This window comes from Salmo salar, chromosome 03 (genome assembly GCF_965601325.2).
Source record: "Salmo salar chromosome 03, fSalSal1, whole genome shotgun sequence".
NCBI classification, from domain to species: domain Eukaryota; kingdom Metazoa; phylum Chordata; class Actinopteri; order Salmoniformes; family Salmonidae; genus Salmo; species Salmo salar.
Genome location: NC_138293.1, coordinates 84,961,258 through 84,978,821, shown reverse-complemented (window position 1 = coordinate 84,978,821; position 17,564 = coordinate 84,961,258). Strand labels below are relative to the sequence as shown.

Sequence of the window (17,564 nt, the reverse complement as noted above, 5' to 3'; positions counted from 1 at the left end):
TACAGTCGTCACCTGAGGCAGACCACATGACGGATGGATGGCAGACAAGGAGGAAAAGCAAACAAACAAAACACAAACAAATGAATGAATGAAACATTATGTAATATTAAATGCAATAAACATCTACGCAACTCAGAAGAAAAAAATGTATATCACTTAACAAATCAAAAGTCAAATAAATGTTCCAAATAATGTATGAAATGTAAAAGCATTCAAATAAAATTAATAGAATAAAAAGGAAAGTTTTATATCTTCCTAAGTCAGAGGGTGGTTTAAAATTCCAGATTTGGAATTGTATCAACTCGCTACCCAAGGCTTTTACTTGTGACATATAGTTAAATACACTTACTAGGAAAGTCAATTAAGAACAAATTCTTATTTACAATGATGGCTGTCGTGTCTCTGACAGATTCAATTATATGACAGGCTATTTTATCAAATCGATTACCTAACGTTTGATTGATTAAGTGATTGAATTAAACCATGCAACAATTAACTCGTTAAGAACCTGGGGCACCACGGAGGAGTGTTTCTAGAGCTGCTGTCTTCCGAATAAACTCTTCAAGATCTGAAGATCTTTTATATCAATAGCAGTCAATTATTAATCATCACCTTATTCAGTCTCTTCTGAACGTCATACAATTATTGGTTATCTGCACAAACCCTAGCTAACAAGTCGAATCAGCAATACAAAAATTGGCTTAATTATTTATTTACTAAATACCTAAATAATCACACAGAAATATACACAGGATGGATCATACATCGATTACTAATCATGTCATAAAAGAAAAAGTCCCGAGCGGACGAAACCAATATGATGGCTGGTTACACAAAGCAAAGGGGTTGGGTTTGAATGAAAGTTTAACAGCTTTGAATAAATCAAACCATGAAAGACAGTAAAAAAAAGAAGGAGAGAGAGATGGGTGGGAAGGGAAGTAGTATAACGGGGGAATTCAGTGAGGTAAAATTTGCAGATAGAAATACAATGAATAGAGCTGATATGATGCCCAATTCTGCACCATATCTGTTCTACATAATGCATTTCTACATGAACATTTTGTAAAGTTGCGCCCCTCTGAATAGACCCCAGTAGTAAGCATCTCGTATATCTTTGCCTGAGTGGCTCCTGGCCCTAGTGCCCAGCCACAGAATGTTCTGGAAGAGCAGTGTCACCAGGGACACTATGGGGGCCAGGGCTCGTCTGCTGTAGTGGACACACGTGTTAGAGACTGACACCAGGAGACCTAGACAGAGAAAGGACAGCAGGTTAGTTAACTTAGCCGGACATATAAAAGGTGGAGAAATGGGTCCTTCTCCTAAGTAGAAACCCACATAGCATTAGCACTAACAAGCGAACAGAAACAGAGAAACACAAGAAATAACTGGTTGACTGATCATTTTAACTTATTTTGGGCATTCTGGGCTTTTAAAGTGCTCTTCTATCGAGACTCAGAGATTTTATAAATTAAGGAAACAGTGTGATATGCACAGGTTTCTAAACCATCAAACAGAAATAACCTCCTGTTTACCTTTTTCTTAGGACAGGAACACTGGGTCGTGTTCATTAGGGAATGCAACAGAAAGCGTTTTGCAATAGAAAATGAAAATGAGCGTCCAGGTTGTCCCTCCATGTTTCAGTCTGTTTTCTTCCGTTTGGTGCCTAATGATCACAACCCTGTTTCACTCCCCAGTCAGTTGTGTGCACACTAGGTACGGTTCTCACCTGTCTTGCTCCTCTGACTCTTGACCATGCAGTATAAACTGGAGGATGAAGCTGATGATGATGAGGAGATGGCGGCAGCTGCTGCAGCAGCAGAGGCAGCCTGAGACGAGGAAGAGGAGAAGGCGGCAGCAGCTGCTGCAGCAGAGGCAGCCTGAGACGAGGAAGAGGAGGAGTATGTGGTGAGAGCTTCTTTCCTCTCAGAGTGTATGGAACAGTCTTTAGAGATGTAACCGTTGGCGACCATGCCGTGGCTGTGCGGCCCAGTGTTGACGCCGCCGTTCGCACCCGTTGAGCTGTGGTCCGTCCTTGAACTCCTCCCTGGGGGAAACACACACACACAAGAGGAACCTTTTTAAGTACAACTCTGACTAGAAAACCATTTCTTCATATATTTCTCATCAGTCCATTTATATGGTCTCAAAATATCATTATTTTTTCCACATCAGAGCTAGACTTAAAGCAAGCCTGTGTTTACTTCCTGGAAAAGTGCTGTGATCAAGCAATAGACAAGCGTCCCCAAACAGATCCACAGATGATGCAATCTCTAATGCACTCCACACTGCCCTTTCCCACCTGGACAAAAGGAACACTTATGTGAGAATGCTATTCATTGACTACAGCTCAGCGTTCAACACCATAGTACCCTCAAAGCTCATCACTAAGCTAAGGATCCTGGGACTAAACACCTCCCTCTGCAACTGGATCCTGGACTTCCTGACGGGCCGCCCCCAGGTGGTGAGGGTAGGTTGCAACACATCTGCCACGCTGATCCTCAACACTGGAGCTCCCCAGTGGTGCGTGCTCAGTCCCCTCCTGTACTCCCTGTTCACCCACGACTGCATGGCCAGGCACGACTCCAACACCATAATTAAGTTTGCAGATGACACAACAGTGGCAGGCCTGATCACTGACAACGACGGGACAGCCTATAGGGAGGTGGTCAGAGACCTGGCCAGATGGTGCCAGAATAACAACCTATCCCTCAACGTAACCAAGACTAAGGAGATGATTGTGGACTATAGGAAAAGGAGGACCGAGCATGCCCCCATTCTCATCGATGGGGCTGTCGTGGAGCAGGTTGAGAGCTTCAAGTTCCTTGGTGTCCACATCAACAACAAACTAGAATGGTCCAAACATACCAAGAAAGTCGTGAAGAGGGCACGACAAAGCCTATTCCCCCTCAGGAAACTAAAAAGATTTGGCATGGGTCCTGAGATCCTCAAAAGGTTCTACAGCTGCAACATCGAGAGCATCCTGACTGGTTGCATCACCGCCTGGTATGGCAACTGCTCGGCCTCTGACCGCAAGGCACTACAGAGGGTAGTGTGTACGGCCCAGTACATCACTGGGGCTAAGCTGCCTGCCATCCAGGACCTCTACACCAGGCGGTGTCAGAGGAAGGCCCTATAAATTGTCAAAGCCCCAGTCACCCCGGTCATAGACTGTTCTCTCTACTACCACATGGCAAGCGGTACCGGAGTGCCAAGTCTAGGACAAAAAGGCTTCTCAACAGTTTGGCAGTTTTTACCCCCAAGCCATAAGACTCCTGAACAGGTAATCAAATGGCTACCCGGACTATTTGCATTGTGTGCCCCCCCAACCCCTCTTTTTATGTACAGGTCTGGGACAAGAAAAGAGTTAATGTATCCTCTCTATCAAACGTAACCCTTCCTCTGATCGTATGACTCATGCCCTGCCCTTTCCTCTTGGACTGACCCCAGTAGCCGTCTGTGGTAGTAGTGGTGGTGGATCGCTGGCGGAGGCTGGACTGGTCCAGGATGGAGGAGAGCAGGGAGGCATCGCTGGCAGTGGTGCAGCCCGTAGAGGGAGTGTTGGTAGTGGAGAAGGAGAGGGTCTTGCGTGGAGTCTGGTTCAGGGACAGGGACTGGTTCAGGGACCGGGAGCTGGAGGCAGACTGCTGCTGCTGCTTTCTGCTCCTCACCATCCTGAGAGACAGGAGAGAGATTGGTAGAGATTATAGAAGTCAGTGTGTGCATGTCTCTGTGTCTACCTGCCTCCAGCTGCCTCTGTGTGTACCTGCCTCCAGCTGCCTCTGTGTGTACCTGCCTCCAGCTGTCTCTGTGTGTACCTGCCTCCAGCTGTCTCTGTGTGTATCTGCCTCCAGCTGCCTCTGTGTGTACCTGCCTCTAGCTGCCTCTGTGTGTACCTGCCTCCAGCTGTCTCTGTGTGTATCTGCCTCCAGCTGTCTCTGTGTGTACCTGCCTCCAGCTGCCTCTGTGTGTACCTGCCTCCAGCTGTCTCTGTGTGTACCTGCCTCCAGCTGTCTCTGTGTGTATCTGCCTCCAGCTGCCTCTGTGTGTACCTGCCTCTAGCTGCCTCTGTGTGTACCTGCCTCCAGCTGTCTCTGTGTGTATCTGCCTCCAGCTGTCTCTGTGTGTACCTGCCTCCAGCTGCCTCTGTGTGTATATGTTTAATGTTAATATAAGGCTAATGTTTCTAACTTTTGTGTCTGCATGAGTGCGTTTGTGTGTGTCCATTGACTCCCTTCCCTTGTGTAGTCTGACCATGACTCTCTCTGACTGGACCCTGTGTAGTCTGACCATGACTCTCTCTGACTGAACCCTGTGTAGTCTGACCATGACTCTCTCTGACTGGACCCTGTGTAGTCTGACCGTGACTCTCTCTGAATGGACCCTGTGTAGTCTTACCATGACTCTCTCTGACTGGACCCTGTGTAGTCTGACCATGACTCTCTGACTGGACCCTGTGTAGTCTGACCATGACTCTCTCTGACTGGACCCTGTGTAGTCTGACCATGACTCTCTCTGACTGGACCCTGTGTAGTCTGACCATGACTCTCTCTGACTGGACCCTGTGTAGTCTGACCATGACTCTCTCTGACTGGACCCTGTGTAGTCTTACCGTGACTCTCTCTGACTGGACCCTGTGTAGTCTGACCGTGACTCTCTCTGACTGGACCCTGTGTAGTCTGACCATGACTCTCTCTGACTGGACCCTGTGTAGTCTGACCGTGACTCTCTCTGACTGGACCCTGTGTAGTCTTACCGTGACTCTCTGACTGTACCCTGTGTAGTCTGACCATGACTCTCTCTGACTGGACCCTCCGCTGCTGTGGTTCTGGGAGGAGAAGTCAGCCAGGCTGTCGTTGCCATAGAGACCACCAGTGGTCTGCAGACGCAGGCTCCGCCGCGACATCCTGGGCGAGTTGAACACGGGAGCGATCTGATGCACCTTCTCAAACTCTAGGGCCACAGTCGAGTAGCTGGAGCTAAGGACAGAAGGATAGGGAAAGAGAGAGAGAGAGAAGAAAGAGACAGGAGAAAGAGATGAGAGGAAGAGAGGAGATGGCAAGAGAGTGGGATAGTGAGATGGCAAAGAGAGAAAAGAGTGGACAGGGGAAGAGAGATGATACAGTGTGGTATGGCAAGAGAGACAGAGCAAGGGAGAAGAAATTAGATGGCAAGAAAGAGAGGGAGAGAGATAGAAACAGAGGGGGAAGGGAGAGAGAAAGAGAGGTGTGGTGAATTTAGCTACTGTATGACTCACAGTGCCTGAGTTTCTTATCATTTGCTGTAAGACAGAGGCCTTGGTCTGAATCAGATCAGCACTTCTGTGGTTTCAGCTTACCTCAACATAAAATCAACAACCCCCCCCCCCCCACATCTGAGTCAGTCAGGGACAGTATTCATAACAGTTAACTTATTCGTTATCACCTAAAAGGCTAAACTGATCCCAGATCAGCACTTCTACTCTAAGAGCTTTATTAATGCAGGCCCAGGGCTTAGTTAGCATAAGATGATTAATACGAACATTCCCAACTTCCTCCCATCCATTGTCTGTATCTTAGTCACACATATAAACTAGAGAGAGACACTTTGTTTTGTAAACAACAGCAACACAGCATTGGGACAGCTGTAGCAGCTCAGTAGGGAGAGAATGTTACCATAGAAACTGTTCCTGGAGCTGAACACTGGGCTCTCAGGAAATGACTCACCTAATAAACACCAGGAAAAAATAAAAATGGAGAAAGAACGAGGACTGCGTGTGAAAGAGGAGAGGCCCAAACAGATATATAATAGAATGGATAAGGACACCATATACCAGTCCTGTGTGGCTTAGTTGGTAGAACATGGTGCTTGCAACACCAGGGTTGTGGGTTCATATCCCATGGGGGACCAGTATGAAAATATATGGACCTTTTGGATAAGATCATGTAAATGTAAAATAATATACCAGTTTGAGGCAGTAAGATGTGGATTGGAGACGGAATGTGAATATAGAATTGGACACTACTGCTGCGGAAGCTTGAAACTCTCTCTCTCTCTCATACCAGACCACACCCCCTGGCTGAGGATGTAGGCAGGGCCACGACCAGTGCCAACATTCCATCATAGAACACATCTAAATCATTATTGGCTCTTAGAAACAGACTCTTTCAGAGAGTATACTTGAGTCTTGTCTATTGCTTGTGCTTGTGCGCGCACACACACAAAGGTACTAACAATCGTGATTTGATGTTAAACACACAGCAGTAGGGTAGTGTTCTCCTACAGTAGGTTGGGTCTCCTCTCCTTTGTATGTCAGCCATCTAAATCCCCCTGACAGACAAGCAGGGCAGTTGAGGAGGAGAAAATCATCTTAGCTGACTGACTGTGATCAAGAACTTCCCTTCCTGTAATGGAGATGGGAGGCGGGAACAAAATGTAAGCACAAACACATGGTCTCATTCAATGTTGCAACCACCACAGTTAGAGTCCATAACACAAAATTCTGAACATCAACATGTGGCAGCCATTTAAAACAATGCAACACAGAAGGAAGAACAGGGGGTGGGTCCCACACACGGCCAGGCTGTTCTCAGATGACACTCCTTCTCTAAAGGCCTCCAACATATAAACAGGGGCTCTGGCTGTAGAGGCCTCCTCCCTCAGTCAATCCCCAGGCCTGTGTGTGTTGTGTCCTCCTGGCCCTAAGACCTCAGGATTACACCATCCCATCCAGAGCCAATTATGGGCTTTTCTTTCCTCCTCCTGCCTGCTGCCCCACCTGGCTCTCCTACACAGACCAACACATCTCAATGTGACTGTGTGCTCTTCCACAGAGTGCGGGTGCTCTTCCACAAAGTGTGTGTGCTCTTCCACAGAGTGTGTGCTCTTCTAGGGAGCGTGTGTGCTCTTCTGGGGAGTGTGTGCGCTCTTCTGGGGAGTGTGTGCGCTCTTCCGGGGAGTGTGTGCGCTCTTCCGGGGAGTGTGTGTGCTCTTCCAGAGAGTGTGTGTGCCAGCTACAGATCATGCTAGAGGCCACACCAGGTTGGATGGGATATTAGCAGAGAGTTGTCTATGTTGTTACCTCACACACAATGTTAAAAGACTAGAGCAGTCAAAAATTAGATTTACTTGTGTTTTATATACTGTATATGAGGTTGGAATAATACTGTGAAATTGTGAAAATTATAATAATGCCATTTTAGTGTTGGAGCTGTCTGAAAAGACTGCCTGAAATTTCAGCCTGTTTTGGTGGGATGGAGTTTTGGCATGCCTGATGACATCATCTGGCAGCACGTTTGTTAATATACCAATAAGAAAGAGAGTTCCAAACCTCTCTGCCAATAACAGCTAGTTTTCAGTTTTCACCTCCCCACTCAGACCACTCCCAGACAGTCCTAGCAAAATTAATTGCTTGAGAAATTGCTCTTTGTTTATTTCTGACCATTTTAATTGAAAACAATCACAGTAAAATACTTATTTGTTGCCCAGAAATTATTTATTATTGAGATGAAAACAGCTGCATTGGACCTTTAAGAATACTCTGTGTGCCCCTGTTCCCCACTCCATGTTATGTGGACTGTCTCCTGTCTAACCCCAACATCCTAATACCCTGGCTAGGGGCGGTGTCTCCTGTCTACCCCCCAACATCCTAATACCCTGGCTAGGGGTGGTGTCTCCTGTCTACCCCCCAACATCCTAATACCCTGGCTAGGGGCGGTGTCTCCTGTCTACCCCCAACATCTAATACCCTGGCTAGGGGCGGTGTCTCCTGTCTACCCCCCAACATCCTAATACCCTGGCTAGGGGCGGTGTCTCCTGTCTACCCCCCAACATGCTAATACCCTGGCTAGGGGCGGTGTCTCCTGTCTACCCCCCAACATGCTAATACCCTGGCTAGGGGCAGTGTCTCCTGTCTAACCCCAACATCCTAATACCCTGGCTAGGGGCGGTGTCTCCTGTCTACCCCCCAACATCCTAATACCCTGGCTAGGGGCGGTGTCTCCTGTCTAACCCCAACATCCTAATACCCTGGCTAGGGGCGGTGTCTCCTGTCTAACCCCAACATCCTAATACCCTGGCTAGGGGCGGTGTCTCCTGTCTAACCCCAACATCCTAATACCCTGGCTAGGGGCGGTGTCTCCTGTCTACCCCCCAACATCTAATACCCTGGCTAGGGGCGGTGTCTCCTGTCTACCCCCCAACATCTAATACCCAGGCTAGGGGCGGTGTCTCCTGTCTAACCCCAACATCCTGTAGAGTGCAGCTTTACCCACATAGGGGCACACTGTGACCGTCTGCAGTGCCAAGGTCACTCTGCCCCCCTGTAGGGAACACATGCTCCCTGGAGGGCACTGCTAGGGTGAGAGAGAGCACTGAGAAGTCAGGGGGGAATGGAGAGTACAAACTGACTGTTTTTAACTGTTTAGGTTCAGCATATCACAGGTGTGCTGTGCAAAGACAACTTTTAGTCTCAGGGCAGGGAAAGGTACTGTACTTCACAGTGGGCTGAGTGTGTTGTGGTGGGATCAATAATCAATGCAGTCAGACTGAATTTACTACCTGGAACCATGCTTATATCTTCACTGACTGTAAACGTCAAAAGGCACCCAGAAGAACCCATGATTGCATGGCAGCTCACAGAGCTCAGAGGAGAATAACACAGCAGTGCCTACAGATGTAGGATCTTAATTAGAGCCAGTTTGCTATTACAGGAAAATAAGCACTGCCTCAATATTAAGCACTACATGCTTCTCTCTCTCACAACGTCCTCAATGTGTGTGTGGAGGCTGCTGCAGCAGGAGTTAGCCAAGTGCAGAGTCAATAAGGCAGCTTTCACCAGACCCTGCACTATACTACCCTCCAGAACAATCACACCAGACCCTGCACTATACTACCCTCCAGAACAATCACACCAGACCCTGCACTATACTACCCTCCAGAACAATCACACCAGACCCTACACTATACTACCCTCCAGAACAATCACACCAGACCCTCCACTATACTACCCTCCAGAACAATCACACCAGACCCTCCACTATACTACCCTCTAGAACAATCAAACCAGACCCTGCACTATACTACCCTCCAGAACAGGTATTCCCAAACTGGGATACGGGGTACGCGCAATGCCAGAAGAAATGCCAGAAAAATGCCGTCAGGGGTACGCCAAATAAAAATGTGATTCACATTTTTTTTATATATATAAAAAAACATAAACAATTTAATATCTTCACATTTTGAAACAGTACATTTATATTTTCCAACGGGGCTATACATTTGGGTGAGTTTTTTTTCCCGCCTGAGTAGCTTCGTTTCACTGCCAAAAATAAAATTAAACCATCTAGTGTTCAGCGAAAGAAAAGCATAATGTAAAATGCAGGTAGCCTAGTCAAATAATTAACATCCAACCACATTAACCGTTACTCTCTCGCGGGAAACCGCCACACTTGTGCAGACATTTAGAAACGAAACATGACAATTTGAAAAAATAAGCCACGGGAGTTTTTTGAGTGAGAATAAAGACGACTTTCGAGTAGTAAGACGTGTATAAAAGGAACAGATACCATTAATAAGAAGGGGCTAGAAGCGTCTTATATGGTGAGCTACCGAGTGGCTTGGACAGTCAAGCCCTATACTATTGTGGAGGACTTAATTCTTCCTGCTATGGCTGGGACAATCCTGGGGGAAAAGGCCAAAAAAACTGTACAGACAATGCCTTCATCAAACAACACTGTTTCACGACGCATCAGTGACATTGTAGGAGATGTTTTGAAACAATTACTGCTTCGCATACAAGCCAGTGAATTCTATGCGTTACAGCTGGATGAGTCAACAGATGTGGCGGGCCTGGCACAGCTCCTGGTATATGTCCATTACGTTTATGGGGGGTCAATTAAGGAAGACATCCTCTTCTGGAAACCAGGACAACAGGAGAGGATATTTTTTAAGTACTGGACAGCTTTGTGACATCAATTGGACTTTGGTGGTCAAGATGTGTTGGTATCTGTACTGATGGCGCAAAAGCCATGACAGGGAGACATAGTGGAGTGGTGACGCACGTGCAAGCAGTTGCTCCCGACGCCACTTGGGTCCACTGCAGCATCCACCAAGAGGCTCTTGCTGCCAAGGGAATGCCTGACAGCTTCAAAGATGTTTTGGACACTACAGTGAAAATGGTTAACTTTGTTAAAGCAAGGCCCCTGAACTCTCGTGTATCTACTGCATTATGCAATGATATGGGCAGCGACCATGTAACGCTTTTACAACTTACAGAAGTGCGCTGGTTATCTACACCTATGTGAGAGTGGATTCTCGGTGTGGAAAAATATTTAAGACTGAGACTCTCTCCAATACAACCCAACATTGCATAGTTACAGTTGAAGTCAGAAGTTTACATACACTTAAGTTGGAGTCATTAAAACTCGTTTTTTAACCACTCCACAAATTTCTTGTTAACAAACTATAGTTTTGGCAAGTCGGTTAGGACATCTACTTTGTGCATGACACAAGTCATTTTTCCAACAATTGTTTACAGACAGATTATTTCACTGTATCACAATTCCAGTGGGTCAGAAGTTTACATACACAAAGCTGACTGTGCCTTTAAACAGCTTGGAAAATTCCAGAAAATGTCATGGATTTAGAATATTCTGACAGGCTAATTGACAAAATTTGAGTCAATTGGAGGTGTACCTGTGGATGTATTTCAAGGCCTACCTTCAAACTCACTGCATCTTTGCTTGACATCATGGGAAACTCAAAAGAAATCAGCCAAGACCTCAGAAAATAAATTACAGACCTCCAATAGTCTGGTTCCTTGGCAGCAATTTCCAAACGCCTGAAGGTACTACGTTCATCTGTACAAACAATTGTACGCAAGTATAAACACCATGGGACCACACAGCCGTCATACCACTCAGGAAAGACACGTGTTCTGTCTCCTAGAGGTGTATTTACTTTGGTGCGAAAAGTGCACATCAATCCCAGAACAACAGCAAAGGACCTTGTGAAGATGCTGGAGGAAACAGGTACAAAAGTATCTATATCCACAGGTAAACAAGTCCTATATTGACATAACCTGAAAGGCCACTCAGCAAGAAAGAAGCAACTGCTCCAAAATCGCCATAAAAAAGCCAGACTACGGTTTGCAACTGCACATGGGGACAAAGATCGTACTTTTTGGAGAAATGTCCTCTGGTCTGATGAAACAAAATAGAAATGTTTGGTCATAATGACCATCGTTATGTTTGGAGGAAAAAAGGGGAAGCTTGCAAGCCGAAGATTAACTTCCCCACCGTGAAGCAGTGGGGTGGCATTATCATGTTGTGGGGGTGCTTTGCTGCAGGAGGGACTGGTGCACATCACAAAATAAATTGCATCATGAGGGAGGAACATTATGTGGATATATTGAAGCAACATTTCAAGACATCAGTCAGGAAGTTAAAGCTTTGTCGCAAATGGGTCTTCCAAATGGACAATGACCCCAAGCATACTTCCAAAGTTGTGGCAAAATGGCTTAAGGACAACAAACTCAAGGTATTGGAGTGGCCATCACAAAGCCCTTACCTCAATCCAATTTAAAGGCAATGCTACCAAATACTAATATAGTGTATGTAAACTTCTGACCCACTGGGAATGTGATGAAATAAATAAAAGCTGAAATAAATCATTCTCTACTATTATTCTGACATTTCACATTCTTAAAATAAAGTGGTGATCCTAACTGACCTAAAACATGGAATTTGTACTGGGATTAAATACCAGGAATTGTGAAAAATTTAGTTTAATTGCATTTGGCTAAGGTGTATGTAAACTTCCGACTTCAACTGAATGTGCATCTTTTCAAGCACACCCTTCTCATTAACCTGTGGTGAGTTATTCACCATCTTTGAAGAACAAATAAGCTTTTATATGTAAGATGGCTACATAAAGAGCAAAATTATTGATTAATATTATATTATTATTTGTGTCCTGGTCCTTTAAGAGCTCTTTGTCACTTCCCACGAGCCGGGTTGTGACTCAAAACTCACACTCATTCTTATGTTTAATAAATGTATCGTATAGTATGTGTGTGGCAGGCTTACAATGATGTCAAAAATCAACATTTGATTGTGCGCTGACCCTGGTGCTAGAGGAGGTAATCAGCTGGAGGTTGAATGTTTGAAGGGGAACAGGATTATAAAAAGTTTGGGAACCACTCATTTAAACAAACTCAAGCAAAATAACAAAATTACATAATATAATTTTATGATTATGTCTACATGTGACCTTTGTGGAGTGAAATATGAAACTACTCTGAAGCATTGAGAAAACATTGTGTCGGGAGCACTACAGGTATCCAAACAATGTCACATCTACGTGTTTCTGCATCAAGCCTTCATCAGGGTTTACAAAGACAAATATTTATACAGAAACCTTTGCTTAGTCTCAGAATGAGGTGTTTTAGAATGAGGAGGTTATTCCAAGTCGATTCATTGTCTATCCACCATGACTTTCACTCTGATGAAACACGTACATGTTTTTTATATGCTCTATGTCCAGTTAATAACAGCTTTTAATATTAAAACCCACCTGAGTGCCTGGACCTTAGATTGTTTAGACCCTTTCACACTTTTTATGAACAAATAAACCCAACTAAATAATGTTGAATTCAGTTGTGACAGAGAACTAGCCTAAACTGGTGCTCCACACACAGCAGGTGCTCCATTATTCCAACATGATTGTAAAAACAGTGTTTTGGCCTACTGTATTTTGCTTTGACACAGTTTAAAGGTGAGGTGTGATTGATTAGTACATACATTAGGAGTGACTCTTTACTTGCACCCTTCACCATCTTTCTTTGTTATTATATTTCTTACAGTAGGCACTGTATGTTTGCAACTGTTGTTAAGGGAAATGTTGTCCATGCTCAACATTTCACAAGACTGGAAATAAATACTGTATTGAAAATGTTGATCCCAAAGGTTCTCTTCTTCTTGTTAAGTTTTGAAAAGTGTGTTATTACATTGTGTGTGTAAAACTATGTTCACTTCTTAACTATTTTAATAGATCATTTCTAATGGTGCCGGTGTGGTATAATTGTTTTGTATGTCATTTTTTCCCTACCGAAGTAGAAAACTGCAAAATAACTTTCAGTTTTGGCAACACTTATTATTATTACATTTAAAAACACTCAATAAAAGATGCAAGAAAGCTATTTTCTTAAACTTTCAGAAAAATATAATTTTTCCGCGAAAACCATTAGCTTGAAACATGACATTTTTTTTACATGAACATGTTACAGCCAAGAAATGATGTAGTTGAATAAAGCCAAAGATATTGTATGACAGGATTTTTTATTAGGTTAAATTAGTTTACGCACTATTGCTCAATCACAGTAATATATTGAGCAAGGTCATTCTATTTTATAGAGGGGAAATTAGGGTTAGATTGGCTACCACACTGAGGTGTTTTTTTGTACCTTGAATATGAAAACCAGTCAGAACATGTCAAAGAACAGCCACACCCATACTGCTGTACTCCTTTATTCAACGCCACATATATTGTTCAGTATGTTCAATGTATTTGCTTGCTGTAGAGAGCTGAGTAAGTAGCACAGAATACATTTGCAGAATAATGCCTTTATGTGGTAAGTATCAGCATATTTTTTTTTTACTTTCCAAACATTTCACGGTAAACTCTTAGTTGATCAATGTGGGCTCATTTACAGGAAAGACAATTAATAGGTCATTTCAATTTCCTCATGAAATAGGTTTCTGAACTGCTTAGAAATGCCTGAAATTGCTTTAAATAAGTAGCAGCATTAAAATAAATGATATTAAATGAGGGTTTACCAAGGGTTTTGATTCAGATCTTGTAAGGTGATAATTGAATGCTAACATTACTGCAAATGAGATAAGGAAAAGTAATGTAAGAGATTTGCAACTTTTTTATTTCAAATAAGTGGCAGCTGTCACGAATGCTAGGAATGGTGGTAGGAGTCAGGCGCAGAGAGCAGAGGTAAGAAAAATGAGATTTATTTTTCTCTGGTACGACAACGGTCGACGCCAACACAACAGGCGTGTGAACTAAGTGACCAACCCATACACAACGGGCACACAGTCCGGAAAGAAAAGAAATCAGGCAGATCGCCAGCACATCCAAAAAGCACACTGACGTAAAATAATCCCGCACAAACCTGGGCGGGCTAAACAGGCTTAAATAACCACAAATCAAGATACACAAATAAGGAACAGGTGCAAACAATCAGACATACCAACAGAAAAGGAAAAAGGGATCAGCGGCGGCTAGTAGGCCGGCGACAACGACCGCCGAGCGCTGCCCGAGCAGGCAGGGGAGCCACCTTCAGTGGGATTCGTGACAGTACCCCCCTCCTGACGCGCGGCTCCCGCAGCGCGCCGCCACCGGCCTCGAGGGCGACCCGGAGGACGAGGTGCAGGGCGATCCCCATGAAGGCGGTGGAAATCCCTCAGTAGTGAGGGGTCCAAAATGTCCTTCCTTGGTACCCAGCACCTCTCCTCCGCGCCGTACCCCTCCCAGTCGACGAGGTACTGTAGGCCCCCCACCCGATGTCTGGAGTCCAGAATGACGCGTATCGTATACGCCGGGGACCCCCCAATGTCCAGAGGGGGTGGAGGGACCTCCGGCACCTCACCTTCCTGCATGGGACCAGCCACCACCGGCCTGAGGAGAGACACATGAAACGAGGGGTTAATACGGTAGTAAGATGGAAGTTGTAACCGGTAACACACCTCGTTTATCCTCCTCAGGACTTTAAACGGCCCTACACACCGCGGGCCCAGCTTCCGGCAGGGCAAGCGGAGGGGTAGGTTTCGAGCCGAGAGCCAGACTCGATCCCCTGGTGCAAACACAGGGGTCTCACTGCGGTGCTTGTCAGCGCTCTTCTTCTGCCGTCCACTCGCCTTAGTGAGTGCGTCTTGGACGGCTCTCCAAGTGTCCTTCGAGCGCTGCACCCACTCCTCCACCGCAGGAGCCTCGGTCTGGCTCTGGTGCCATGGAGCCAGGACCGGCTGGTAGCCCAACACGCACTGAAACGGTGACATATTGGTTGATGAGTGACGGAGGGAGTTTTGGGCTACCTCTGCCCATGGGACGTATCTCGCCCACTCCCTGGGCCGGTCCCGGCAATACGTCCTTAGAAACCTACCCACCTCTTGGTTCACTCTCTCCACCTGCCCATTACTCTCGGGGTGGAAACCCAAGGTCAGGCTGACCGAGACCCCCAACCATTCCATGAACGCCCTCCAAACTCTGGACGTGAACTGGGGACCCCGATCAGAAACGATGTCCTCGGGCACCCCGTAGTGCCGGAAGACATGGGTAAACAGGGCCTCCGCAGTCTGCAGAGCCGTAGGGAGACCGGGCAACGGGATGAGACGGCAGGACTTCGAGAACCGATCCACAACGACCAGGATTGTGGTGTTCCCCTGAGATAAGGGAAGGTCGGTGAGGAAGTCCACTGACAAGTGTGACCACGGCTGCTGTGGAATGGGGAGGGGCTGTAATTTCCCTCTAGGCAGGTGTCGAGGAGCCTTGCTCTGAGCGCACACCGAGCAGGAGGAAACATAAAACCGCACGTCCTTTTCCAAGGTGGGCCACCAGTACTTTCCCCTCAGGTTCGCCTTGCGCACCAAGGATACATGCGCGGCGCGTGTGGCGGAATAGATCAGGATGTCATCAATATACACCACCACACCCTGCCCGTGCAGGTCCCTGAGAATCTCGTCGACAAAGGATTGAAACACGGCTGGAGCATTCTTTAACCCATACGGCATGACGAGGTACTCATAGTGGCCCGATGTGGTACTAAACGCGGTTTTCCACTCGTCTCCTCCCCGGATACGCACCAGATTGTACGCGCTCCTGAGATCCAGTTTTGTGAAAAAACGTGCTCCGTGAAATGATTCCACCGCCGTAGCGATGAGAGGTAGCGGGTATCTAAACCCTACTGTGATGGATTTAGACCTCGATAATCAATGCACGGACGCAGACCTCCATCCTTTTTCTTCACGAAAAAGAAACTCAAGGAGACGGGTGACATGGAGGGCCGAATGTACCCCTGTCTCAGAGATTCCGTGACATTTGTCTCCATAGCCAGCGTTTCCTCTTGTGACAATGGGTACACGTGACTCCTGGGAAGTGTAGCGTTTACCTGGAGGTTTATCACGCAATCCCCTCGTCGATGAGGTGGTAATCGGGTCGCCCTCTTTTTACAGAAGGCGATAGACAAATCGGCATATTCAGAGGGAATGCGCACAGTGGAAACCTGGTCTGGACTCTCCACCGTCGTCGCACCGATGGAAACTCCTTTACACCTGCCTGAACACTCCTCTGACCACCCTCTGAGAGCCCCCTGTTTCCATGAAATATCAGGATTGTGATTGGCCAGCCAGGGAATCCCCAGCACCACCGGAAACGCAGGCGAATCAATAAGGAAGAGACTAATCCGTTCCCCATGATCCCCCTGCGTCACCATGTCCAGTGGCACCGTGGCCTCCCTGACCAGCCCTGACCCTAATGGTCGGCTATCTAAGGAGTGCACACGGAAAGGTTGGTCCAACGACACCAGGGGAATCCCTAGCCTTAACCCGAGCCCACGATCGATAAAGTTTCCAGCTGCACCTGAATCGACCAGCGCCTTATGCTGGAAAGCGGGAGAAAACTCAGGGAAAGTTACAAGTATAAACATATGACCAATAGGGAGCTCTGGGTGAGGTTGGTGCTTACTCACCTGGGGTGAACGAGGAGTGCTCTGCCTGCCATCCCGATTCCCAGAGGAGCTCCTCCAGCACTGGTCAGCAGTGTGTCCTCTCCGACCAAAACGGGTACAGGAGGAGCCTCCTCCTCCGGTTCCCCTCGATGCGGCCCCCCCTAGCTCCATAGGGATGGGAGCTGGAGGGCCTGGAGGTGGAACCAACAGGGCCCGGTCTGGACGCCCGCGGACAGCCAGCAGGTTGTCGAGACGAATGGACATGTCAATCAGTTCATCCAGGGAGAGGGTAGTGTCCCGACAGGCTAGCTCCCGGCGGATGTCCTCCCGGAGGCTACACCGATAGTGGTCCATCAGGGACCTGTCGTTCCACCCCGCTCCAGCAGCCAAGGTCCGGAACTCCAGAGCAAAGTCCTGTGCGCTCCTCGTCTCCTGCCGCAGGTGGAACAGCCGTTCACCCGCCGCCCGGCCTTCTGGTGGGTGGTCGAACACGGCCCGGAAACGGCGGGTGAACTCGGGGTAGTGATCCCTTGCCGAGTCTGGGCCATACCACACTGCGTTGGCCCACTCCAGGGCACGACCCGTTAAGCAGGAGACGGACGAACGGTAGCCAGGTACAACTCCAGCTGCAGCAGGAACCCCTGGCACCCAGCCGCCGCTCCATCGTACTCCCTGGGGAGAGCCAGGCGTAGGGCCCCGGGTCCGGACGCTGGAGGAGGGGTAGCAGGTGGAGGGGGAAGAGGAGCTGGAGATGCAGTAGGGAGGCCACTCCTCTCCCATCGGTCCATCCACTCCATCATCTGATCCATAGCTGAACCGATCCGGTGGAGAATGCTGGTATGATGGAGGACCCTTT

General features: G+C 47.1%; 1 protein-coding gene across 2 annotated transcripts; it reads right to left on the bottom strand.

The window, feature by feature from the left end:
• Positions 1 to 696: 696 nt before the first annotated feature.
• On the bottom strand, positions 697 to 11,157 carry LOC106601859 (uncharacterized). Of its 2 annotated transcripts, XM_045715620.2 has the most exons (5): positions 10,696 to 11,157; positions 4,754 to 4,976; positions 3,443 to 3,672; positions 1,727 to 2,044; positions 697 to 1,247 (listed from the first exon to the last, which is right to left on the bottom strand). In XM_045715620.2, the coding sequence occupies exons 2-5, from the start codon at positions 4,858 to 4,860 to the stop codon at positions 1,048 to 1,050; spliced, it is 855 nt and encodes a 284-aa protein (XP_045571576.1). In that variant the 5' UTR covers positions 4,861 to 4,976; positions 10,696 to 11,157; the 3' UTR covers positions 697 to 1,047. The 2 variants fall into 2 exon arrangements, with proteins under 2 accessions (XP_045571576.1, XP_014049749.1); XM_014194274.3 differs by lacking the exon at positions 10,696 to 11,157 and having other exon boundaries at positions 4,754 to 6,708.
• Positions 11,158 to 17,564: the final 6,407 nt, after the last annotated feature.

Bases quoted from the DNA above. Each gene is read 5' to 3' on its own strand.
- LOC106601859 (XM_045715620.2), bottom strand. From the start codon at position 4,860: ATGGCAACGACAGCCTGGCTGACTTCTCCTCCCAGAACCACAGCAGCG. The intron at 2,045-3,442 runs GTCAGTCCAAGA...TGTTTCCCCCAG, and splicing joins TACCACAGACGGCTACTGGG to GGAGGAGTTCAAGGACGGAC. The intron at 1,248-1,726 runs GTGAGAACCGTA...TTCTCTGTCTAG, and splicing joins GAGTCAGAGGAGCAAGACAG to GTCTCCTGGTGTCAGTCTCT.